Raw genomic sequence first — 24,944 nt, 5'->3', positions numbered from 1 at the left:
AAAAAAAAAAAAAAGAGAGAGAGAAGAAAAGCGGAGATTCGGATTTAAAAAAAATGAGAGCTCAAATTGCGAGAAAATAATAATAGAAATTATAATCGCAAATTACAATCGCCTGGAACGATTTCGCCGGTTTTACAGATTCGTAGAATTTTCTATCGCGGGGAACGAGAAGATTTCGTTTGAAATTCTCCCCGATGTTCTACACAATCGGAGCGGGGTAAGGAGAAAGAGAGGAGACACGGGGGGGAAGAGGTAGGTAGAGATAGGTAGGATCCTTTGCTCCTTTGTCTGGCGAAAAGAATTTAATACGGCGCATTACCATAAAGAAACGAGGCGGCACTGCGCGAGGTATCAACGGAAGAGCAACAATTAGTCCGCGGATCCTTGTACCCGCGGTCTCTCCGCAATTATTCTCCTTACTCGATAGCTATTCCCGATAGAAGAGGGGAGTGAACCTCGTTTTCCGCCCCTCCCTCCCTTTTGTTCCGCGAAATTGGCGAAATTGTTCCGCGTTTAAGGGATTCACAGAAGGGGCTCCTCCGAGCACGAGTCGCGAAAAACCGATCCGATTCAGGGAAGAAAGGAGGATCGATTCGTGTTACGATCCTTTGGACCTCGTCCGGATTCAAGATTGGCGTTGATTCTTTCGAGTTATTCATCCGCGGCTTTAAAAGGAAGCGATATTTATAAGCGGCAAACTTATCCACATTCCGTGGGAGCAAGCTTATCTCGCTCGGACACTTCTGAAAAGTCAGTCTCAGTAGGTCTGCCCTCTGGTAATCCCAACAGAGCAACACGGATCTCTCATAAAGTTTTTAAAACCATCGGCCAAAACGCTCCACCGAATCCCCTGTAACGAATCCCAATAACAGAGACATCCGCCAATCCGATTTTCTACCAAATCTAATAAAGTCTCTCTCTCTCTCTCTCTCTTTCTCTTTATTTATTCCTCACGTGTATTAACGTGAAAAAAACAAATGAATTTTCTTTGCTTCTTTATTCCTCTCTCCCTCTATTGATATTGATTTCGATACAATTTCATTTCATTTTAACAATTAATTGATCAAACACCTCGATGGATATATCGCAAAAAAAAAAAAATAAATAAAAATAGCTTTTAAAATAGCTAGACTTTTGGATCTCCTCCAAAGCGCGTGCAACTTCCTGTTTCCGTTCCCTGTTTCGCATCCACGATCGGACGCCTCCTTCGCGTCGACGCGACACGAGCCGATCGAATACAAGTTGCCCACGCGCGGGAAAACTGGATCTCATCCATTGAGTCTGTTCGCGCTATATTCGGCGAGCTCGTGCGAATGGGAATGCGATTATACGAGGGCGATGCTTCGCGTATTCAACTTTTGCATTATTAAAATAACGTCTGGATTCTCGACCAAAAACACGCTTCGGTTGTCGATACAACATATTGGATTGATCGAGCCTTACGGATTTTTACCTTGTTAAAGAAAATACGTCAAAGCGATAGAATGACGGCAAGAGGCAAAAGAATCGGAAAAATCCGATCCAATTAACAATAATAATAAACGATTCGCGAAAACTTTGCCGGTCAATCACTTGCCTCGCACGGAATATAATTTCCGCACGAAAAGGAAATTCCCGTTCGCGACAAAGGAAGTGCATGCGGCCGGCAATAAACCGGATAGGATGGATGGCTGGTTGGCGCGCGACGAGTTCTTTTAAATCGCGTGGAACGCGTGAAAAAGGACGCGTACGAAAAGGGGGTGCACACGATCGGTTCATCCCCGCGTTATCTTGCCAGTGTGTACCAGGTGCACAAGGGGTGAAAACACGAAGGGGTCGCGAAAGAAAAAGGGAAGGCACGGTTGGCACGACATCGAGAGGAGGGGAGGAAAGGGAAGGGAAGGGAAGGGAAGCCTCCTCCACCTATCTACCTACTCACTGCTTTACATTTTATTGCTTGCCGTGAATTCGACCGATTTACATAAAGAGACGGCCACGTTAACTCCTCGGTTATTCTCCTCGCTCCTCTCAAGAGAGCGGAGAGAATCGCGGAGAGAAGAAGTAGCCTTTCAACCGATTCACCGATTCGCCCTTTTCCCGGAGAGGAGAATTTTCGCGCAAACTCTGGGCGGAGGAAAGGAGAAGGGGAGGAGGAAACCGGTTTGTCGCGTGGTACGCGGACAAAGAGGCGAGTGTGTGCGCGGCACGCGGGCTATGCGAAACTCGAGCGAAGCTGTGGAGACGGGGGAGGGAGAGGCGCGTGGGTGGGTGGGGCCCGAAAACGGATCGAATTCATGACGAAAGGCAATTTCGTTTCTGGCCGAGCGCGTCCTTCGCGACTGAAATTTAATTAACCGTTGGACAACCGTTGGGCTGGTTTTGCCTCGATTCGGAGATCAAAGTTCTCTCTCTCTCTCTCTCTCTCTCTCCTCGCCATGGTTTTTCTTTTTTTTTCTTTTTTTCCCCCTCTCCGACGCGGCAGTAAATAGATCTTGGTAATTGCTATTAAGCGATCGAGCAGCTGGTAATTGGTCTTTTCGGGCCGGAGGATAAGAAGTGATTCGAGAAACGAGAGAACTATTTCGAGGCGGGTTTATGGAAAGAAGAAACGCGCGAATGGGATGGATTTGAGGAGAGCTACGGTTCCAACGATGAAAACGCGATTAGAATTGGAAGGAGAAAAAGAAAAATAAAGAAAGAATCGAGTATCGTCTAATTGCTTGCTCTTGCGGTTCCGTGGCTCGGTATATCCCGTTGACTTTCCAGTTACTGTTGTTTGATCGTCGTGATCAACCGACCGCGAGTCCTTTTCGAACAGACTTTGTTGGATCAAGATCTATCGCTTTTATTATATTTATATTTTTATATTTATTATATATATATAAGTTTGGACTTCGCAGAAGCTAGTTTTCATTCGAGAAAGAAAGTTTATCGTTGCAGAGAGCGTCGTCGCGTTTTCATTCGTAAATTCCAATTGCTCGCGCGACAACGAAAAATTAAAGCTATTGTGCTGATCTGTACAACGGATTTGACGGATTTAAGATAAAGAAAAAGAAAGAGAAAAGAATTGTGCTCCGATATAATCGCGAGGGAAATTAATCGGCAAAGCGATTACGATATTTTAATTGTCAGTTCGGAAATTTTGAAATTCATCCCTCCGAGATAAGATTGTAAATCCGTTTTCTCGAGGCTTTCGCCTCCTTTCGCGACGTTTACGCTGGAAAATTTATATTGTCCGGTTTTGTAATTAATTTCATTTAAGAGAAATTCAGGAAAGCAAATATAACGTAATTTTGTGGAAACAAAGGGAATTCTATTATCTCCGCGTTGTATCGCTTCCAAATGTCAGGAAAGCTTTGTTTTCCAGGCTTGATATAATGCCAAGTATTCCGTAGTAGTCAACTAACTCTGTTAATCCACTCTTTTTGCATCTTGATACTAGCAGATTTTTAAGACATCTACTCGCGCACATTTTGAACACTGATTTATTTTTCATTGATGATCGTCGGTTGTTGGACGTGACCGAACCAACATCCCCCGCTTATCTTAAACTCGCGTATCCAAAGGATCCAAAAGTTCCAAAAGTGAAAAAAAAAATAACAATAATAATAATTCTCCAATTTACTCTCAAAAGTATTCTCATCCTTTAATTAATATTGTGTGAAAATCGATCGAGGCGCAAGCAGCTATGCAGCGCACAAGAACGCGACATAAAAATTCCTAGCGACGACGAGACGATGAAATCGTAGTAACGCGTGCAAAATTCTTTTCCTTCCTTTCTTTTTTTTCTTTTTATTCTCGCTCTCGACGAAACCTATTCCTTTCCAAACCCGAAATCATCATCCTATTTAAATTGCGTTACGAGGGAGCAACGCTAACCGAACGAACCTCGACCTTAATTGATTATTCTAGGTCTATCGACCTGGCCAGACGGTTGAACATACAGAGAGAACAAGAATTCCAATACACTGTGAAAAATCTCTTCCTCGAAAGAATCGGGCCGTATTTTTTCCCGCGGACGTGGAAACAAAAGAACTCTTTGCTTTCCGAAGAGAAATTATTCTTCTTCAGGTGAGATTCTCCTGCCCGAAACCCGGTAATCTCGCTTTAAGCGTTATGGAAAAAACAAAAAAAAAAAAAAAANAAAAAAAAAAAAAAAAAAAAAAAAAAAAGAAAATTCGCGACGAGACTCGTTGGCAATGGCGAGGATTTAAGAAGGGTTCGCGTTGTAAGCGAAAATGGGCCGCCTTGTCTCTCTTTGATCCGAGCTGCGAAGGAAAGGAAAAACTCCGTCGGTCGTGGCTGGCACGGTAATTCGTTAAAGAATCTTTTAATGTCGTGTTCATTTCGCGTTTGCAATTTGCCCGGGAAAAATGTGTCGTGACCCGGCGTGCACGTAGTCGGCGGATACGTAGTAGTAGTAGTAGTAGTTACTTTTACTTGGGGAAACGGGGAGAGGGGAAAAAAAGAACTCACTTGTCGAGCGCTTTCAACTGCAGCAGCAAAGGCTGATTGTCGACCACATCGTTGGAGACATCGCGGCGCATCCGGTTACGATGTTGTCTCAAGGCCGCGGTATCATAGGAGGCCACCTCGTAATAACCGATGTAAGAGCCGTGCGTGATACCTGGAACAAATAGAGAGAGAGAGAGAGACGATTCTTTCGTTAGTTGATTTGTAGAGAAAGAGAGAGAGAGAGAAAAGAAAAGCAGTGAAATTGAAAATTGAATCTAAAGATTTGTAAGATTGGAGCACCGATTGATCCGTGAATTCCACATTTCGTGATCTCAACGTAAAAATATCCGAATGATCCGTTAAAAGGAATGATCTCTCTCTCTCTCTCTCTCTCGCCTCGTAGCCAACACACAAGTTCGAAGGCAAAGGAATGACAAGGAGAAACTGACAAGAGATCTTGCAAAACCCGAAACTTCTGGACTTTCGCTATTGCGACGGGGGCGGAGGTTGGGAATTACCGGTGAGAATCTCGTCAGATTCGTTTTCACGAATGAGAGGCATGACTCTCCGGTAGAAGAGGAAGCGAAGTTCGCGTAGATATCTTTCTTGATCAGATTAATTTTGAAAATTAGACCTCTCCTCTAATAAAAAAAAGATAAATCAACCGGTCCGATCGGCCCTCGCTTTGACTCTACGTGGAGAAGAAAAAAGATCTTCTCGTCAACCGTATGCGAGAGAGAGAGAGAGAGAGAGAGAGAGCGAACGATTTGACGGAAAGGACGAGAAGCTCTCAACTCTGGAAATCCTCTTAGGGAAAAGGCTAACTCAGATTTCCAACGAATAGAACGAGGAAATGTTTTGCTTCTACGTTTCTCAGTCGATACATCGGGGTACGCGGCATCGAAGATAGGGATCAAGAAAGAGGTAAGGAGTGCACTTGCAATCAGAGTGCCATTCGGAGTCGTGTTTCCATTGTTGAACCGGTAAGTACCGATCAAGAACAAAGGACAAGACACTCGGAGGGGAAACAAAGCGGTGTGTGTGTGTGTATGTGTGTGTGTCTACCGTTGAAGCGATGCGCTCTCGTGCTTCGAATCGAGCGTAGTTTAACGGCACCTCGTGGCGTTCTCCAAGCCGCATCGGCTTACAGCTTACGCAACACCTTCCAATAATCTAATTACCGTGGCTCGTTATCGATGCGTTGGCCCGCGGCGGATTGCAATCCAGCCACCCTCTAACGGACACTTTGTATCGGATTTTCCCATCGAGAATAGGTTCCTGGGCCACGCTCTGTCCCGACCGGCAACCTCATTTTCCACGCTTCTCTGCTCTCTCTCTCTCTCTCTCTCTCTCTCTGCTTCTATCCCCGTCACGTTATCGGGGGGAGGATAGCTAATTCGCGATCAGAGATAAAAGAAAAACCGTCTGAAACGTGACTCACCCCCTTTCGACGTTATCTGTAATCGAAGCTGATCCTAGTTACGTTGGTTAAAGCAAATACATAGGGAAAACACCGGTTACGCAAAATACGCGCGGGGATCCTTGCCGCAACAGCGGTGGCCGTTTGACCTCTCGAGTAATAGGTATAATTAGGATGTAGCTTGTTTAAAAGGCCAAACGCTGATTGTAGTCGGTAAATAGGCGTGAAAACGGGCAAAGGAAGGGGTTTTCGATCCAAAATCGTATACGATATATATATATATGTATATCGGTGCATCCGTCAAAGAGTTGTTAATGAACTGGGAAATTAACGAGGATTTAACCCTCGAATGGGCGAAGAGAGATTCGATGAAAGCCATTCGAAATTGAACGTGACTCACCTCTGTGCGGTGGCGCGGGATGAAGAGGCGAGGCAACGGCGACGATCAGAAGGCAACCGAACGCCAGAAAGAAAATCAGGGATTCTCCGATTCCCCGAGGACAACGTTGTCCAGGTCCGAAGCGATGCATCGCGGCCCTTCGGGCCCCGTCCCTCTCCTCCTCTTCTTCCTCCTCCTCTTCCTCCTCCTCCTCCTCCTCCTCGCCCTCCCCCTCTTCCCCTTCTTCGTCAACGGCCAGGGCCGTAGCGCGCATCGGCTCGACGTTCTCCGGCCCAGCAATAACTAATGGCGCTATCTGCCTTTCGTCGAGCAGCCGACCACCGCACTTTGCCAGTCACCCACCAGGCTCATCTCTCTTCCTCCCTCGACCACCGTCTCCTTCCCTTTTTCGATCTTCTTTCTCTCCCCCTTCTTCTTCCTCCTCCTCCTCCTCCTCTTCCTCTTCCTCTTCCACCGCCAGCGAACGTGCTTCCGCCACGTCCTCTTTCTCTTCTTCCTCCTCCGTAGATCGCTCAACCTTTCGACCCTCCTCCCACGCTTTCAACCTTTTCCCCCTCGACTCCTACCTTCCACGATCGGCACCTCCTCTCCGCCCTCGCCACCGATCGATCCTATTACCTGAAAAAGAAAAAAAAAAAAACCCGCCCGACAGGAACGAGATTAATTTTTCGAATAGGCTTTTGCAATCGCCTAAGCTTCAAGAATCGCGATCCGATACAACTTTGCTCCGACAATTTTATCCTCTATTCCTCAGCGAATTACGGGACGACGACACGCACGGCAAGTCCTTCATTGCGGGGAATTCGTCTTAATACCGGTTCGGAGATCAAACGGAGATTAAGGGGGTTAAAAAAGGGGAGGGTGTCACGGACGAGTGATTTTACAAGCAACCGTTAATAAAGGAATAAAGGGGAGACGCGTAGAAATTGACGGTGTTACGTGAAAACACGGGTGGAGGAAGAGGGTGGGATAAGGAAGGCAATTCTTTAAACGTCTCCTCGAGAAGTTGTTCCTCGAAAAATTTGCTCGAGGAGGGTGAGCGTGTGGAAACCGGAAACCGCGATGGCCAACTTCTGCGATAAATCATCGTCAATGTTCGCCGCTTGAGCCTCCTTCCCTCCTTCCTTCCTTCTTCCCAGACTTTGTATCTCCATCAGCCTCGCCAACAAACTAGTCGATGAATACGAATACCATTTCACCCACCGATCGTCGAACTGTTTCACCGATACATTTCGAAAGAATTACTCTAAAAAGGGTATTCCAGCTAAGGTAAAGGTAATTGCAAGGATTGGAATCCTCTCTGGAAAAGATCGTGCAATAATAAGATAGGAGAAAATAGGAGGTGCTCGAGGAAAATTTCTATTTATCTGCAATGAATAGAGAGCGATATTTGAAAAAAAAAAGGATTTCGTGCGTGGTGGTAGAACGAAAACGTTTGCATGTCCGTCATCGTGCACGACTTGCTACGTCCACCGTAGGTTGTCGTGGCAAACTTGAGCGCGAGCAATGGGAAAACGATATCTGGTCTGTCGCCGGCTCGCTCGTTCGGCGTGTTCGACGCGTGACGTGTTGATTTTTCCATTTTTATTTCCGTTTCTTTGGTGTCGCGATGCGTATTGAATAACACCGTAACCGTGCAACCAAAACGAGCAGTTTGCTCCAACTGGGGATTTCCTACTCCGCTTCCTTCCCTCAAAGCTTTCTTTCTCTTCTTTTTTCTCTACACCCTATCCTCGTTCCTCTCGCGAGCGAAATCCTTATTATTCCGTTATTCACGGGGTGAATCCTTGAAGTGAAGACCGATAAAAAATGAAAAAATCGCGAAGGGAAACCGCGAATCGGCTTTCGTCGTTTCCCACCGACGAATCGTCAACGCGGCCCAGATCTATCTCCACCTCCCTCGAAATATTTACAAACATTCGCATTTTTATTCGATACCTTCTTTTATCCGCTATTCCATCCACCGGTTGATGGAATAGCGGCCCGCTTTATCACCGCGGTGCACGTCGCTACGGAGACAAATTCTCTCGCGTGGATGGAAAGAGGATGGAAGGAGGGGGAGAAAAAAGAGAGGAACACGTGGGAAGAGAGGCGAAGAGAGATGGAAGATGGTGGGGAACAAGGGAGAGAATTCGTGCCGCGTCTCTCCGGTGACAATTTGCAAAATTGTCTCGCGCGTACCGCTCGGCACCGCGCTATTCCGCTCGTCGTTCTCTCGGCCGACGATCCGCGAATGATAATCGTCCCACGTACCGGTACGCGTTACGTCGCTTTGCCCTCCTCCCTCTCTCCCGGTGAATACACGCCGCCCCCGGTGTGCAAAGAACAATGGGACGAACGAGCAGCAGCTCGCGGATTTGCCAACGAACACGCGCCAACCTCCATCCACGCACCAAATATTTAATACCGTGGATACGGCATTCGTATGCAATCGGTCGCGATAACGTATCAATTGGCCATTATTAGCGGGAATACGCGACCGACCAACGCGGTCCAATTGGACGAAACGAGGGTATGCGTGTCGGGCGTAGCGGTAAACCGGCTACGGTTTCACCTATACCGAGGAGAGAGAACCCAGAATCTCTCCTGCAACACAACGATTCAGAGCGAGTTCGTTGCGATTCTCCCCTCTCCACACTCTTTTTTTTTGCCGTCTTTTTCAGCAGTTTTTTTCTTTTTTTTTTCTTTTCCAATTTTTACTCCAATTCACATCCCCTGTTGCAAGTGAGTGCAGTTAATTTTCTTGGGGCGGGAATTAAACCGACCGAGGGAACGTTTCTCATTATTCGAAACACTCGTCCCGGTGTCCGGATGAAATTTCTACCGGGTGAACTTTTAAATTAACGTGTCGGATTTAGCCGCGGGAAAATCGGGTCGGTACGTAAACTCCAAGCTCGGCAATGGATCCATATAACGGTATATTCGATAATACTTGATTTAGAAGAATTAGGATATTCGAGAATTTAGTGCGATCGAAATGCTATTGAGTGCTAATAAAAGAAATTCGATTAACCTCGAAACTCGCGCGAAATTATGATTAAAATTAACTAGTAGAGAGAAATTTCTATCTATTTCCGGTTCTCACGATATCGATAAAAATTTTAAAACGAAGAAATTTTTGCACGGGAGGTGTATTACATTTTCGAACGTGCGCGAATCCGCGATACATAAAACAAACTGAAATTGTTAAAAATGCGTAAAATTCCGAAGTAGCGTGGACATAGAGAATCGTGAATTCCGATCGTACACTTCGGCGTATATCGAACGGCGAATATCGGACAATTTTCCATCGAACGCGCCTCGCTGAACCGTTACCTCGTAACGTTCACCAGCGAAACATGTTTTGCGTAATGTCCTAACCGTTCATCGATGGAACATAACATGGGCACAAAGATGCAACTACTCTAAAAAGCAATTATAAAAAAACCGAATTCGTAACCGAGTCGAAGTCACCGGACTGCAAACTTTCGTTCGTTCCGCATAAAATTGAGAAAATCTCGGTGATTTCCTGTCGAGAAGATGAAATTACGAAGACGAATCGTGAACGTGCGAGGATTATTAATTCCTGTCTTAAGGCGATTAGCACGAGCCATGATTACGTTCATTTGGGAAATCGCGTCTAAGGGAGGCAAGCCAGAGAGTTTCGGGATTATTAATTTCAAGTTTCTATTGTGATTAGTATCGAGTGGCGTAGGAACGATCGAACGGATGAGATCGAATTAGAAGGGTTTCCAAGTACAAAGACTTGTAATTTACAGTTAACGAGATTCGACATGGATGTTGATGGATTAACCATTATGTATAATACAGTGTGTTGTTTAAACGGCGTATCGAATTAACTGAATCGAAATGAGGCAAGTTGTTGTGCAATATCGATGGTATGATATTGGCTAAGCATAGTTTGCAATTACATGGAGCTGGGCAATTCAGCGGGAAACTTCGCCGTCTGATAACATTAATTAGTCTTAACGCATCCTTTTGTATTCGCGAGTATCGTGCGGTGAACAATGGTTTCGACCTCCTAACGGACTCCTTTGGTTATTTTTTAATATAACTTTCACATAGATAAGCGACCTTATGCAACGCTCCATAGCGTTACATGCGCCAATTCGATATCCAGAGCTCGCGTTTAACGCTCGCTTTTCTCGACAATTAAACGACAATTAAACTCTATAACTTTTGCAATTTTTCGCAAAGATAACAACGATTCCTTTGATTATATCTTTGTATCTTTTGCCTCTAATTTCGATTTACTTTGTAAATTCATAAAACTTCTCGTGATTGCTTCGAAAAAAGATACAGCATAAAAAATATCAAGCTAACCTATAATTGCGTTCATTAATTCGTGTAATTCGAAAAGTCGAAAAAGTCAGTATCCGCCGAAATAACTTCCGTTAAACATTCTGGTGGCGCTGGGGATGCGTTTTACGTGACATTTAAATCTTCCATCGTGCGCGTGTAATCCGACGTAAACACACTATTATACAAAACAACGAAGGAATATGCGTGCAACGAATCTCGATGCTTTATAACGACGCGACGCGCATTTTCATAGATTTCATAGTGATAGAACGTGGCATTATACATCTAAATAATCTCGGTGATCGCGAGGGAAATCTGGCATCGTTCTTCGAGCGACTTGCATACCTTTCGATATGTACCGAGGAAAGGTATATCGAAGAAACGCAAAGGTAGACTTGCATGATGAAAAAAACTATTGCTTAGCCGCGCGAACGAAAACGAAAAGACCGAGAGATAGATTACGAGATAGAGAGAAAAAGAAAGAAAAGGAAATACCGAGGGAAAAGGAAAAAGAGAGATTCGCACGTAGAATATTGCGCGTGCTCCCTGTTCTCGCATATTATTTGACACCTACCTATGCACAACGGCTCGAATCCTGCCACAGGCGTCCTTTCCACCGCGATCCTCGTCCTTCCGACCGGTTCTGCCAGCACCGTCGATTACTCATTTACGGTCATTGTACCGCATCCTGTCACACTGCACTAACTACTCACGGTATCACACGTGTGTCGCACGATTGCGTGTTGTCGTTCTCTCGTGTTCAACAATGAACAAAGAAATTTATAGTCAGACAGAAAAAGAGAGATAGAAATAAAGGAAATAATAGATGCGACACTAACCCCACTCAACAATACGAACAGGAACGCGTTCCGCGTTGCACTGACGGGAACTCGTGCGAACGAAGACTCCGAGGACAACGACTTCCCCTACCACGTCGCGTTCGACCCAGCTGTACTGCGCCCTCTCTCCTTCTGCCTTACAAATTCTCCTATATCCATTCTTATTCCCCTGATAGCGCGCGCTCTTTCTTTCTCAAAGACCAAGCCTGGTCTGGACGCGAAGCGACGCTTTCCAATAGTGGCACGCTGTACCACCAACCCTTCCCAGTGGAAGTACCCCACTCTACTATCATGTACTGACTCCCACCTCCCTGTAACTTGACCTTAGTCGTCGGTCAAAGGAAAGGAGTATTCCTGAAACAGAAGGGCGACCGAAGGGTTTACGATCATCATCCTGTAAGGTTGGTACCAATGGAAAATAATCGATACTTGGATACCACAATTTTTTTTACCGATTTTTATCAAAATTTATCACAATCATTACACTTTTTTTTTTTTGCAAAATATTCCTTCGATAAATAATAAACATGATTGTATAATAATATGATCTTATTTAATAAGATTTATCTAATGTTAATATATCTATGATGGAATATTCAATAATCAGTTATTTTTCTATGCGAAAATATAAATGAAAATTCTATATTATATCATCGAATCCTTGTTCACATATCTACAAGGCCAATTACAATGCCAATTATACGGTAAATGGAAGAAGATGAACATGTGATATCAATGAATTGTTTAATACGTAAAAAAATTTCTTTCTTTCAAAAACTTATTTTGCAACAGATTTATTTAACTTAGCTTTTCTCAACTATCCCTTATTATAACTCGCAGAATACATTGTATGTATTTTGTTTATTTTTCTTTTTTGTTTTTGTTAGTGCTGATCATAATTGATCAAACTATTTTTATATTTTTAAATTTCTTTCCTTTTTTTCTCTGTTTAAATAAAATATTTTGTAATTCTATAAAGTTATATATATAATGTATATTATATATGTAATTTAAAATTCTTTTAATTTGAAATTAACGTTTAAACTTTTGATTTAAAACTGTTTCTTCAAGTACTGTTTCGTAGATTCATTATGCTAATCGAACAATTTATATGAATAAAAGATCATGTACTTCTGTTATCATTATTGATTAATAATATCAAGAGAAATAAAATTATCATATGAAATTTAAATGAAGATCGATCGATCGCTAATGGTAACTGATTGTTACAATTAATGTACGTAACACTCGAGGGTGTCGCCTCTATACAGTGAAAAAGTCGGATAAGGTTATGTTACTCAGTAACTTAACCTTATCTTGGATAACGTTATTTGACACGTAAACGAAAAGTAATAAACAAAGTTTTGTATTATGGTAATTGCAACTTTTAAATATGAATTTTATAAAAAATATTAATACTTATCCTTATTTATTTCTATATTTTAGGCTCGTTATTTTCGAGAGGAAGATATAGATGGTACTGTATTAATTTTTATTGTTCAGGATTATTATTTATAAAATAAAGATTTGTTTTCTTACAGAATTCAGAGAATGTTTTTATCTATTTGCAAGGAATGGTCAAATACGTACTTTGGATGAACTTACAATCATTATGAGATCATTAGGATTAAGTCCAACTATTGCAGAATTAAATAAATATTTAAAAGATAAAGGTACAAATAAAATGTATAAATAAAATTTCAAATTCTTAAAATTACAATTATCTTAGGTGGAAAAATGTCTTTTGCTGATTTTTTGGAAGTTATGCATCTACAAACTAGAGCTGAAGATTTACCAAAAGAAGTGATAGATGCTTTTCAAGCTGCAGATAAATTTAGGACTGGCACTATACCAGCTAGACAGTTAGCGCATATGTTGCTCCACTGGGGTGAACAATTAAGTAACAAAGAAGGTTGGTCTTTTATTACTAAAAAAAATATTCCAACAATCATTGTTAAATTTATTCGTGTTTAATTTCCAGTGGAGCAAATTTTCAGAGAGGCAAATGTGTCTCCAAATGGACAAGTAAAATACGAAGATTTTGTTAAAATAGCTTGTGCACCTGTACCTGATTACTATTAAAATAAATATTTTTCATATTTTTTTTAAAGATATTTATATACTTTTTATACAATACACGTGTTTAATTAATAAAAGGATAAAAATGATCATAAAAGAAAAAGAATTTATTCTTCCAGCAACTTATCTTCGACAAACGAACGTTGTACGTACACCTTATTCCTAAAATTGCTTATATAATAATTACAAGTGTTTAATACTTATATCATGGATCTTATTTGAAACAAAGTTACTCGAATTCCGTGTTCCGGTTTCAACTCAATTTTTCTACCATCGTCCTTATCCCTTAACCCTCTTTGGCAATGTTCGTGCTTGGCGGAGAACCACACAGGATGACCGTGGTGCTGACGATCGTCGTTAAAAAAAAAACGCAAAGAAGCGCTCGATCGCTGACCAACGCGACCTGTTTCCAATCAAATTCCATTCGTTCGCGACGATCCTGCTCCGCAAGTCGTTTCTCGTTTCTCTCGATCGTCGCGTGCACTCTCCCTAGCACGCGTGACCATTGTGCTTCAAGGCCACCTTCTTTTCCAAGATCTGCGCCACGTTTCTTTCTTAAGTTGTTGGAACCCGATGAATTTTCACACAAATCCCGCAAAACTCACCTAAACTAGGACTGCTGCTATTACTCTCCTCCCTTCTGGTCACGAACTTGGGCGACGATTGCGATTGGGCCAGTTCCGGTTTGCAGTGCAATGGACAATTGTTTTTTCTTCTTGGCGGTTCGACCGGTTCCTAATGCAAATCGTGCATCGTTTATGGTGACATCGAAGGAAAATAAATAAATCCTCGTTCAAAGAACTCACAGATCTTACCGATCTTCTCTCCTCTTGAAAGTTGAGGAGCACTATCCTGGCGAGCTTGTCCAAGACCAATGATCTAACGATACCAGGTACTCTAGTACCTCGAACACCGCGGTGATGAAGATTCAAAGTGACCACCGCTAACGCTGAAGCGAATGTCACCAGGCATATACTGACTCCGTAATAAAGACCTGAAAATGATAATGGATAATTATACGTGGACGCAAACAAATTAACCATTATCCCAATCTGATTAAAACTCCGCTAAACTTTCTACCGTTTCTGTATAAATTAATTGTCCAGCAAGTTTCCAATTACAGAGTTTCGCGATAAATGAAATCGAGTACGATGTTTCCACAATGGGATAAACGCGATTCCGTTGCATCTCGCATTGGTATCGGAGGACTTTCAAAGAGACATTTGGGAGTTTTCAATCAACATCCCTCCACTATTGTTAGCATTGATACTACCAATCATTGTGCCACAAATATCTGAAACATCCTTTTACGCAAATTCTATTCGCAACAATTCGTTCGATATCGTATCTCGAACAAAGTATCATCGATCCCTTCCCTTTGGTGAAGCGAGAAATGCAAAGGAAAGTTTTTTTTTTTTAACCAATGGAGACTGAATTTCACGTTTCAACGAGTACAGATAATGATTGTAACGTCTCTTCTTTCGTCGTCTCGTTTCCTCTCTTGTCTCGATTTTTATACGATAATAATGGCGGCATAATATTTATTATTACTATTTTTATTTTTATTTCCGCAAGATTGAAAGATTCGTCGCTAACAACTTTGCTTAACTATTCTCTCGAATTTCCACTATCGTTCAAAGTATTGTTCAAAGCTTATTATCGTCGATTAAACGTACTCACTTATTAATGGTGTTTTCTCCGTGGGCGGCAGTGACTCGCGAATAGTCATTAGGAAGACCGTCATAGAGAGCAGGGCCGAAATCCCGAGGGTGACTTTTTCCCCCGATTCAGACGGCACGTAGAATACCAACAGGGCTGAACAAACCAAGACGAGTTAAAAAAAAAAAAAAAAAAATAGTTGGAGAGTTCGGTATTCCCCGTCACGGAATATCGAATGGAATTCGCAGGAATTCTAAGACGATTCTGCGAGAGCGAGAGCGTCAAACTTTTCGTGTCGGGGAAGCAAATAGAAAAAGGGGGAGGGGGCGAGGGAAAGTTCGCGAAGAGCGCGAAAAATGGAGTGGAGGGCCGAGCGGAGGACGAGGTCTCATTGTTAACCGATTCTAGCCTCGTGCTCGTTTCCTATACAAACATTCGAATGCATCTTTCCCTTCTATCTTTTCCACGGAGGGAAATTCTACTATCAGAGAAGAAGAATAAAAAGAAGAAAAGATGAGACGTCATTCGCTTCGTACGATTCGACCGGTTTAATGAAATTTCCTCTTCCAGATCCGATGAGAACGCTTGACCCTGTTACGGATAAGATGTTCCGTTTTTATACGATCGTGTATCGTTCCTTAACTTCGCGATATTGCAAATTCTCATAATGCTCCTCCGCTCGTGAAACGAAACGATATATGCGAAATATATACTCACCGACGCTGTTGATGAGTATGCAGGGAAGAATCAGATTGAAGACGTAAAACATCGGTCGACGTCGCAATCGTATCTCGTAAGTGATGTCCGGATACGGTTCAGGGCAGCAAGAGTAATACTCCACGTTCCTTCTCGCGGAGAAATTGACCAGGTCGAATTCACCGTTCGCTTGATAATTGCTCACGTCTCCTTGCTCGCTTTGCTTCTCCAATTCCAACTGTATCAACATGTGGCGTTTTAATATCTCTTTCACGATTAAACGGTGGAAAAGAAGAAGATATATATATATATATATTGATTTACAAAAATCACGTTTTTTTTACGTTTTCTTGGCGAGGAGCAATTATCTCTCCAAAGAAGGGGAAGGGGATGAAACTAATGTTCTCAGGTAGTGGATCAAAATCGTTAAATCGTCGATTTGAATTAGATCCAACGGGATGGAACGCGATTACGTGTCGGTATATTTCTCGTAGAGATAATACAGGACAGACAGGTGTCAAGACAAAATCCAAGCGAGAATCGTATTCGATGTGACGTAGGATAGAAATGGTTCTATCGCGAAGCATGGGGGTTACTTTCGAAGGATACAATTTTTTTTTTTTTTTTAGCGAAAAATCACGGTGGAATTTTCTTCCACCCTTGCCTTCCACACCTTTCCCACTCATCGTTAATTTCCTAGCATTCGATCAATTTAAACGGATGGAGTTTTTCCATATAACGTAACAGAGATGGAGGAGGAGGAGGAGGAAACGTATTTCCAAGGTATTTCAGAAAGGCAAAACGTAGCGACACGCAAAATGTATTCCATGGCATGAGGGATAGGAAATGGGAAAGCTCTGTGAAAGGATGGGTTCGAGCGTGGAGCTTCGTCGGCTCCATGGAGAAACGACTCGCATTGAATTCTTCTCGCATTTGGGATTAAGCTGTTCGATTTGCCCGTACCATTTTTGCGACCTGCCGAGCCGGCATTTTCGATTTGTCCCCGTTAAGCGGCCCTGGACTTCGGAAAGGGCCGAATCCTATTCCGATCACGCGAGAAATCTGTCCCAACGTTATCGTTTGTATCACGATTTTCTTACCCGAAGAAACTCGAGAAAATGCTCTGAATTTAAAAAAAAAGAAGAAAAAGAAAAAGAAAAACATCGTCGAATCTTATTATAATACGAATAATCTCCTGAAAAGACGAAATAATTACTGTATACCGTTGATTACAATTAAAGCAAAGATATATGGAAAGATATAATAATCGAACGAAACTTTTCACATTAATTATCACGCACACATTTCGCACACAGTTCTTCTATCAACATATTTCAAACTATACTACGTAACACAAAACTTGCACAAATTAGGAGGATAAATTTAACGTGAATTTCCACGAGAACATCCTCGAATTAATTTAATCGAACTACTTTCCTTTCTTTTTTCTTTTTTCTCCCAGAGTATCTTGACTCGTTTCGCGACGAAACGTGTCGAAGATCATCCCTTAACGATATCTCTCGTCCATATGCAAGCTCTTTGCATTCGTGGATCAACTTTTAATCCTGGACGAGGCGATTCACAGATTTTTAAGACAATGTTCGTGGCGATAACGCCATGAGAAAGGATTGAGCGACGGATTAAATAGATAGATTTTTAAAGAAGAGAGAGAGAGAGGGACCGGAAACCAAAGGACAAAGGGGATATTCGGAACGGAAGTTGGTGGATACCAATGTCAAGTGTCAAGGTTTCGGTTGAACTCGTTCCCGCCCTCTGTGCACGGAGATATTTTTATTGTCTGGGCGGATGGCCGATATATCACATTCTAATCTGCATATCCTGTCCCGAGAGAGGAACTGCGTGAAATTGAGGGCAATGCAGGGGAGGTTCGGGGCGATGCAGCTCGCACATCGCTCCCCGATTAAATCTCTTGTTCGCTCGTTTCGTTTAAACTCTACTTGACCGCGTACATTATTTTATAGACGCTGCTGTAATATTTGCTTCAGAGTTTCTTAAGAAGAAAGAATCTCGTCTCTTTGACAAGGAAAATATAATATACAATAAACATGTCCAACGCAAATTTTCTAGTCGAAAAGAAAAATAAAAAAAATGATCGGAGAACAATGGAGTAATTTAAAAATCGATTCGAATAAAATACACGGGAAACGAACGCGTTGGTTTCTCGTGCATTTCACATTGACCGGTTACAGTTCGAGTTAATTGCGCGGAAAACTGCATTCTATCGGATGAATTTCGCGATCTCGATATTCCCATTGCCCAATATCCTCTGCTCGAGATTTTCGACAGCTTCCTCCACGCGAACATTTCCTCCATCTTTCACTTTCTGATTTCGACGATGATCATTTTGTAGACAAATAGACGGTTTTTCAAGTGAGTATAAAGGAAGGGAGAGAATGCCGTTGGAAAAATTGATCTTACTTGATATCCATCGTACGTCCAAGAGGCCCATTTCAACACACACCGTTGCTCGTCGAAAGGGAAGAACTCTACGTCGATGTCGCAGCTGCTGCGAAATATTCCATGGCTCAACCACACCACTTCCCCCGTGTGGCTCACTATCACGTTCGTATTTATGACTGCCGAGCTGTACTGTGGATCGGCGCTACGAAAAAAACCGATCATGGAAGAAATGAGTCGCGCCTCTGCTTCTGCTGATAATCGATATCGAAACTTCCATCTTATGATACGTAACCACGAAAATATCGAGCTATCTTCCAATTTTTACCATTTTCGTTCGACGTGCCAGTTTTCCAACGACTTTCTTTTCTTTTTTTTTTTTTTTTTTATCGAAAGAATCGTCGCTTACTTGTTGTAGAGAATCGTGTCCGGCCTCCAGACGCGATTGTAAGGAACACGAATCACTCGGATCCCCGCGAACTCCGAGGCGTTCCATTTCAGGTGATGGTCCGTCCAAATCTGTGTCACCCAGCAATTGGTCGTCAGTATCTGATTCTTCTCGTCCTGCGAACGAAAAATCGCGCCATGATTTGTCGAAACGAGAACCCATCTGACGCCCACGTTAATAGAAGCGCGGAGAAAAATATATCTGGATGATGAAAGAATGATTCTCGTTAAGTATATACGCGAGACAAATCTGCGAAACTTATCACCGAGGTGTGTTGCTCCCTGCCATTTGTCTTTGGTATTCCCGATTAAGTCTCTGACAGGAGACCTTTTCTCTCGCTCACGGAGACCCTCTTCGTATTTTCGATCGACGATGCACTCTCGTCGAAAATATGAAAAGAGATACATACACATATACATATGTATACACGTACGTACGCGTCACGTAATGAATACAAATCGATATTTCCCGGACTAAACGGCCGCGTATCGCTGGAATGCCGATACTTTTGCCCAAGGAAAATTAATGCCACTTCGAACAGGGTCGACCTGAATTTCATATTTCTCCAACCACTACGTCGCGAAGGAGCAATGGCAATTTTTGGTCGCTTTCTACCCGTTTTTACTATTTCTGGATCACGTAAATCTTGATTTTCGAACCGATTTGCGTGATATTTCCCTGTCAAATTCGTGTTTCCACTCCGATTTTTATGAATCGATCGACGAAAGGTCTATCGTCTATCGATCAACGTTGGGAACCAGCGTTGTTGATTTTCTCCGAGAAATTGGGAAAAATTGACCATCATCTCGTGGTTTGAAAAGTTTGAAAATCGGTTTTACATCGAGTTTAAACTTTAGGGAGTAAAGTTCGTTCTCCTCTCCTTTCAAATTCTCGATACTCACCACGTCGATTATGTGATGAAGAGAAAGACCAAAGACGACCGCCAGGGGTTGGGAGGAATTCTCGGCTGGTCGTACACCGGCGTCGTATCCATCGAGCAGATATTTCGTCAATCTATATTCGTGTTCATCCCCAAAACCTGGAAAAGCAAGTATGCAAGGAATTCAACATCCAATATTCAAGAAGAATTAAATTTTGGAATTAAATTGTGGAAAATTGTGTTGTTGTGCTGTCGTTGTAATGTTTCTCTTTCAATTTTTCCCATCGACATGCATAAATCTTATTTTTTTCACGGTAAAAATATACGATTTTAACGTAGAGAAACGAAATAGGATATAAAAGGGGAGAGGCCAAATTTTACGCGACAATTGTTTCCTGCAAATTTAATCCGTGGCTTCGATCTTTAATCACGAATCTAATCTCTTTCCCTAAATCAAGGGAATCCATTATATGATATCCATTATAGTGTTTCCGATCAGTGGATAGAACCATCGTTCGTTTCATCGAGGTGGCTATTGTGTCTCGAAACGCGGAGAAGCCCTCCCGTAGACCAATCTGCCCTTCATTTCATCTTTTCTCCAAGCTCACCAGGCGTTGCATTCAAACCTCAATTAGATAAAGGATCTCTCCACGGAGAGACAACGATGGGACAAGGCACAACGGGTATTTACTTATCCGATTAATTAAAAAAAAAAAAAAAAAAAATAGAAACGAAAGTATCCTTTGATCTTTTAAAATTCTTTTTTAAACACTCCCTCCTCTTTTTCAAACACGATTAATAAATTAATAAATTCTCCTTAAAAAGTGCAAAGAAGTGGTTACGATTTTTTATTCTTCTTTTTTTTTTTTCAGATTCCAGGCAAGTTTTTTCGAGGCTGCTCCAGTGTTTTGGTGTTTGAGGGATGTAAGGTCACGAAAGTAACGCACGGTTCAGCGAATTTTCTCCCCTCTTAATTCCGATCGTTAAATCGACGTCACGCGTCGCGAAGGCGTTCCTCTTTTCCCGAATTATTTAACCGCCTATCCATCTCTCGTTCTCTGATTAAAAAAATTGTTGAGACTCGTTGTAAATCGTTGCGATAAATAAATTCTTTCTGAGAATATATTTTTCGCTTCTTGATTTGCGCTTTTCTTTTCTTTTTTTTTTTTTTTTTAACAATCCTCGTAAAATACGCGAGTTCGTTAAAAGTGATCGAGTGAAAAACGAAGGGATCTAATTTTTTACGATCGATTTACGATCTTTACCAATACAATCGTCTCTTTTTTCTTCTATTGCTGGATAATATCGATAATTTCCAGGTTGAACGTGTTGAGAAAGGAACATCGAATACACTTTTCGACACGCTTTCCAACCAAACGCTCGCGCAACGTTTAAGAGAAATTTTTCACAGAGGAGAAAAAAGAACCGCGAAAATCCGCCTTTTCTTCATCACGGAAATTCTATTCATCGCCGTTTACCAGACTCCGCGTTGGTGAATTCGCGCTTTCGGAAGAATCAGTGCGCGAATTTTTTCGAGCTCGTGAAATTCGATTCTTCACAGTTGCATACTTTCTTCACAACGTTTCTTCATTCCACGCCGCGATTGAACGAGAGAAATTTTTAAATGACGTTGCAGATGACGCTTGCCTAACAGCAAAAAAAAAAAAAAAGAAATCCGTCCGGATCATCGAGTATTCGAGTATTTTCAAAAAGCAACGTGTTTCGAAGCGAGAAGTGGAGAGGAGCGAAAAACGAATATCGAAAGAAGATTTTCCCCGATAAAGCCGAACGTTCGAGGATTCAATTTGATTCGAGCGATTCGAGTGTCCGCGAATTAGCGGGCGGAATCGAGCATCGATACGCGATCGATGGCGGGAAATGCGCGACACGCTTCATCCTCGCCGATTCTTTCATTCGCTGCGCCGTTCGAGGGCCCTCGAAATGAAAAAAATCCTCTCGCACCTCTAATACCCATGGCAACGACGATCGAAGACTTTTCGACCGTAATTCCCTTCGATGCTCGTACTTGCTCCTAGGATAAAGAAATTTTGACAAAACGTTATCGTTATCGGAGCAAATGAAGGAAAAAAAAAAAAAAAATATTCTGAAAATGAGAAATCGTCGAAGAATGAAACGGATTCACTTGAAAACTAGTCGTGTACAACGTAGACTATATAACTTCGAAAGATGAAAGCTTTTCAATTTTCTATACCTTTTTTTTTATCTCTCCTTTTTTTGGAGGACGAAAGTTTCTTGGTCTTCGGTCGTTGCATTATTAAAAATTCATCTTCCAGCTCCTCTTTAACGAAGGCGAAAAGGTAGAAAACTTTTTTTCCGGTACAGTCGCGCTCGATTAACGCGTTTGCCGATTTTAATGATCGCGACACGGCAAACAAATCGATCGATAGATCTATCCCGTGAACGAATACGAACGAGTCGATTTTTCAAGGATGGTGGAGTTATGCGAGTCTTTGTTCGACGATTCGTGGAATTAGCGATGATGGAGGGAGGAAGGGAGGGAATCGACGTTTGCAAAACCGGAAGGTTTACACGGAAACCTCGAGAGGTTGAAAACTGTCGGCCAATTGAACTGAGCTTAACTCTGAAAAGCAAACTTCGGGACAATTCCCTCTCCCGGTAAGTGCCCTCCTTCCCCATTCTTCTTTGTTCACTTTTAATTGTTCATTTCCGCCTCGTGGCGGAAGGTGCACATATGCAAATATATATAAGAGAACTTTATTCCTTATGCTGGATGGTGCACATATTCCACGCATAAAAGTTATGTTAACAGACCGACATTTGCATCGTACAGAATTTACATGTTCGAGTTAATGCCTTGGCTTATAAGTGTACTAGGGGGAATGTATACCTTTAATGCGTTCTTTTTTTTTAAGAAAGAGAGTATTATTCGTTCAGAGAAGAAAAAAAGAATGGAGATACAGGAATTATTTAACCGTTGCCGTTGTTCCTATAATTCTTCGGTGGCTGAACGTAGGGAAGGAAAATCGAGGTCGTTTATTTTCGTGGAAACAAGTTAAAGTGGTCCGTTAGATATGGCCTGCAGGAAGTTGCGGACTATTTGTTATTTGCATCTTAACGAGAAGTGCTTTCCTTGATCTCGACGACATCGGTAACAGAACGAACATCTCGAGGTGTAAACGTTATATTTCCATGTTTTCCTACGCTAAAACCAAAATAAATAAATAAATAAATAAATAAATAAATAAATAAAAATAATAATAATAATCCACAATCGAACAATTTTCTATCGAAATTTAACCATAATTTTGCTATAATATGTAAAATAGGTAATGAAATATTCAGAAGAATTTGAAGCTTCGACAGGTTTGAATGATGAGGAAAGATTGAAAGATACGATCGATCGAAGAGGAGAAAATTGAGGATAAAATCAAATTCATCGAGGGACGATAAACACGTTGGCCATTTAAAGACCGAGCGGGAAGTTTTTCGAAGGAAGAAAACTAACTCATTTATAACTCAATCGGTGCTCGTAAAATTCTTGCTCGGGAAATCCTGTAGGCCGAGGCAATCCAGTTATCGGATAGATAGAAGAGATTACCTTTAATCGCGAGGCCGGCATCCTTAATCAGTACTTTTCTCGATGCTTTCGTTCGATGTTAGCTACGCATCGAGATTGAATCTGGTATGCAAACAAGATTATGTACTTTTTCTTCAACTCTATTTGTTCTCTCGTTCAGATAACATGATAGCAATCAATTTTCATATTTGATCAAGTGAAGATTGCAAAGGTCGTATAAGAAAAAACTTTTTTTTTTTTTAGTACTTCATTGTATGCGATATCTTAAAGTAGTTATTCGAACAATTATTTATTTGAGAAAAATTTTTAAAAATAAAAAATATTTATATTAAATATTTACCATTTAAAGGTATAAAAAAAAAAAATTTTATGTATGTCAATAAAAATTAATTTCCTTTTTTTTCCCTGTAAAATTCAATTTCAAAGAATAAAATCCATGATAAATATTTGCAAAAATTTAAAAGAAAAACTTAAATTTACTCGAAAGAGTGGTAGAAAAACGACTTACCGTTCCCGAAAATGATGGCCAAAACTCCGTAATGAAAGAACAGGACCAAAGGCGACATGGAATTGATGGACCACTTAAACGCGAGACCGCCTGTCCTCGACTGGTATCCGATGCTTTTCAACCACCGTGCAATTTCGACCCTGAATCCCGCGCTACCCCTACCACCGCACCTCTATTCCCAAGAAAATTCGCGCAGGCGTTTCAAACAATGCAGACACGAATGTTAAACAAACTGGCTGCTTGTACAAGGTTGGAATCATTCTGGTGTTTCGCGCCCGATCCTCTTCCCAAAGAGGATCACCACTTCCGTCGATTAGAAATTTGATTCGATTAGCAGCGAAGAGCAGATAATTCCGCGATAATGGAATTAAACGGGGTTTTCGTCATTTCGAATCTCCATTCTAATTCTTGATTAACTAGGATCAATTTTTAGAATTGATATTAATCGAACGATTATTGTTAGAAAGATTGATATAATGAAATTTTTCATTAAAGTTCATTAAAGTATCGTAAGAAAATTTTGAAAAATACTCTCCTTTTGTATTCCATCGATGATAATTTTAATAAAGGGATAGAAGTTATTTGATGCTTGCAGAATCTCATAATGTAAAAAGAGGTCTTGGCATTCTTTTGTTGTTTGTTGTATCCATTGATTTTCACCTGTCATCCCGGCACGATTTTTAAATTGACAAGTAAACCTATAGTACAAAGGCATATCACATTTTAGTCTGTGAGTTTTAGCATTATAATAATATCGTGAAAAATTCCCCGTTATACCATTTCAACGCTGTATTCGAGTTGTCTTTCACAGGCTAGCGTGAATTTGATAATGATAATATATGCCTTCAAAGTATCTGAAAAATGGACGTAAAGAAGAGTAACTGTATAAAGTGCAATGGAGATATAATAATTGATACTAGACATTGTCCGAAATGCTCGGCTTCGTTGAAGTTTCTTAAAACGTCGAGTTCCCTTGGAAATCAGGTTAAACAAGAATCGAACAAAAGTATCGTAAAACCAGTGGAAACCAATTACATAACGCAAATCGTGTCTAGCGGAATTCGACCAGATAACGTTTATGAGGTTCAACACAACTACTTTCAGTTAAATTAAATCAATGGTACATTTATCGTTATTGTATCGTAGACAAGAATGTTGTTGGCGCCAGAGGTAGACCTGTCATCTATTAAAATAACCGTGAAAGGGAATAATCTTCGCGTGAATATGATTAAACCCTTAGATGATCAATTTGCAAAACAATTACCAGAGATGAATGAAAAACCAATCTTTACCGATGTAATT

The 24,944-nt window shown here is 41.4% G+C and overlaps 3 protein-coding genes across 7 annotated transcripts in view; 1 reads left to right on the top strand and 2 right to left on the bottom strand.

The window, feature by feature from the left end:
- LOC122712815 (disintegrin and metalloproteinase domain-containing protein 10-like) overlaps positions 1-11,456 on the bottom strand; it is a 33,641-nt gene extending 22,185 nt beyond the window's left edge. For 4 of the 5 annotated variants that reach the window (XM_043932731.1, XM_043932732.1, XM_043932733.1 and 1 more), the window contains exons 1-3: positions 11,131-11,456; positions 6,255-6,872; positions 4,456-4,606 (exon numbers count right to left, since the gene is read on the bottom strand). In XM_043932731.1, coding sequence (XP_043788666.1) covers positions 4,456-4,606; positions 6,255-6,507 — 404 coding nt within the window. In that variant the 5' untranslated portion in view covers positions 6,508-6,872; positions 11,131-11,456. The remainder of the gene's footprint in view (positions 1-4,455; positions 4,607-6,254; positions 6,873-11,130) is intronic. The other variant, XM_043932734.1, reaches the window with a different exon arrangement.
- Positions 11,457-12,706: 1,250 nt separating this feature from the next.
- LOC122712840 (calmodulin-like protein 4) lies at positions 12,707-13,554 on the top strand. The gene is made up of 5 exons (XM_043932775.1): positions 12,707-12,769; positions 12,842-12,872; positions 12,937-13,068; positions 13,125-13,307; positions 13,377-13,554. The coding sequence occupies exons 1-5, from the start codon at positions 12,767-12,769 to the stop codon at positions 13,475-13,477; spliced, it is 450 nt and encodes a 149-aa protein (XP_043788710.1). The 5' UTR covers positions 12,707-12,766; the 3' UTR covers positions 13,478-13,554.
- Positions 13,555-13,566: 12 nt separating this feature from the next.
- LOC122712839 (neuronal acetylcholine receptor subunit alpha-10-like) lies at positions 13,567-24,266 on the bottom strand. The gene is given in 10 exon segments (XM_043932774.1): positions 13,567-14,011; positions 14,080-14,209; positions 14,290-14,468; positions 15,155-15,289; positions 15,851-16,067; positions 18,269-18,452; positions 18,657-18,811; positions 19,598-19,734; positions 23,643-23,803; positions 23,805-24,266. Coding segments are annotated over 10 exon segments (1,647 nt in total). The 5' UTR covers positions 23,903-24,266; the 3' UTR covers positions 13,567-13,760.
- Between the last annotated feature and the right edge of the window lie 678 nt (positions 24,267-24,944).

This window comes from Apis laboriosa, unplaced genomic scaffold (genome assembly GCF_014066325.1).
Source record: "Apis laboriosa isolate Shangri-la unplaced genomic scaffold, ASM1406632v1 scaffold21_cov150, whole genome shotgun sequence".
NCBI lineage: Eukaryota > Metazoa > Arthropoda > Insecta > Hymenoptera > Apidae > Apis > Apis laboriosa.
This window is presented reverse-complemented; position numbering and strand designations above follow the sequence as displayed.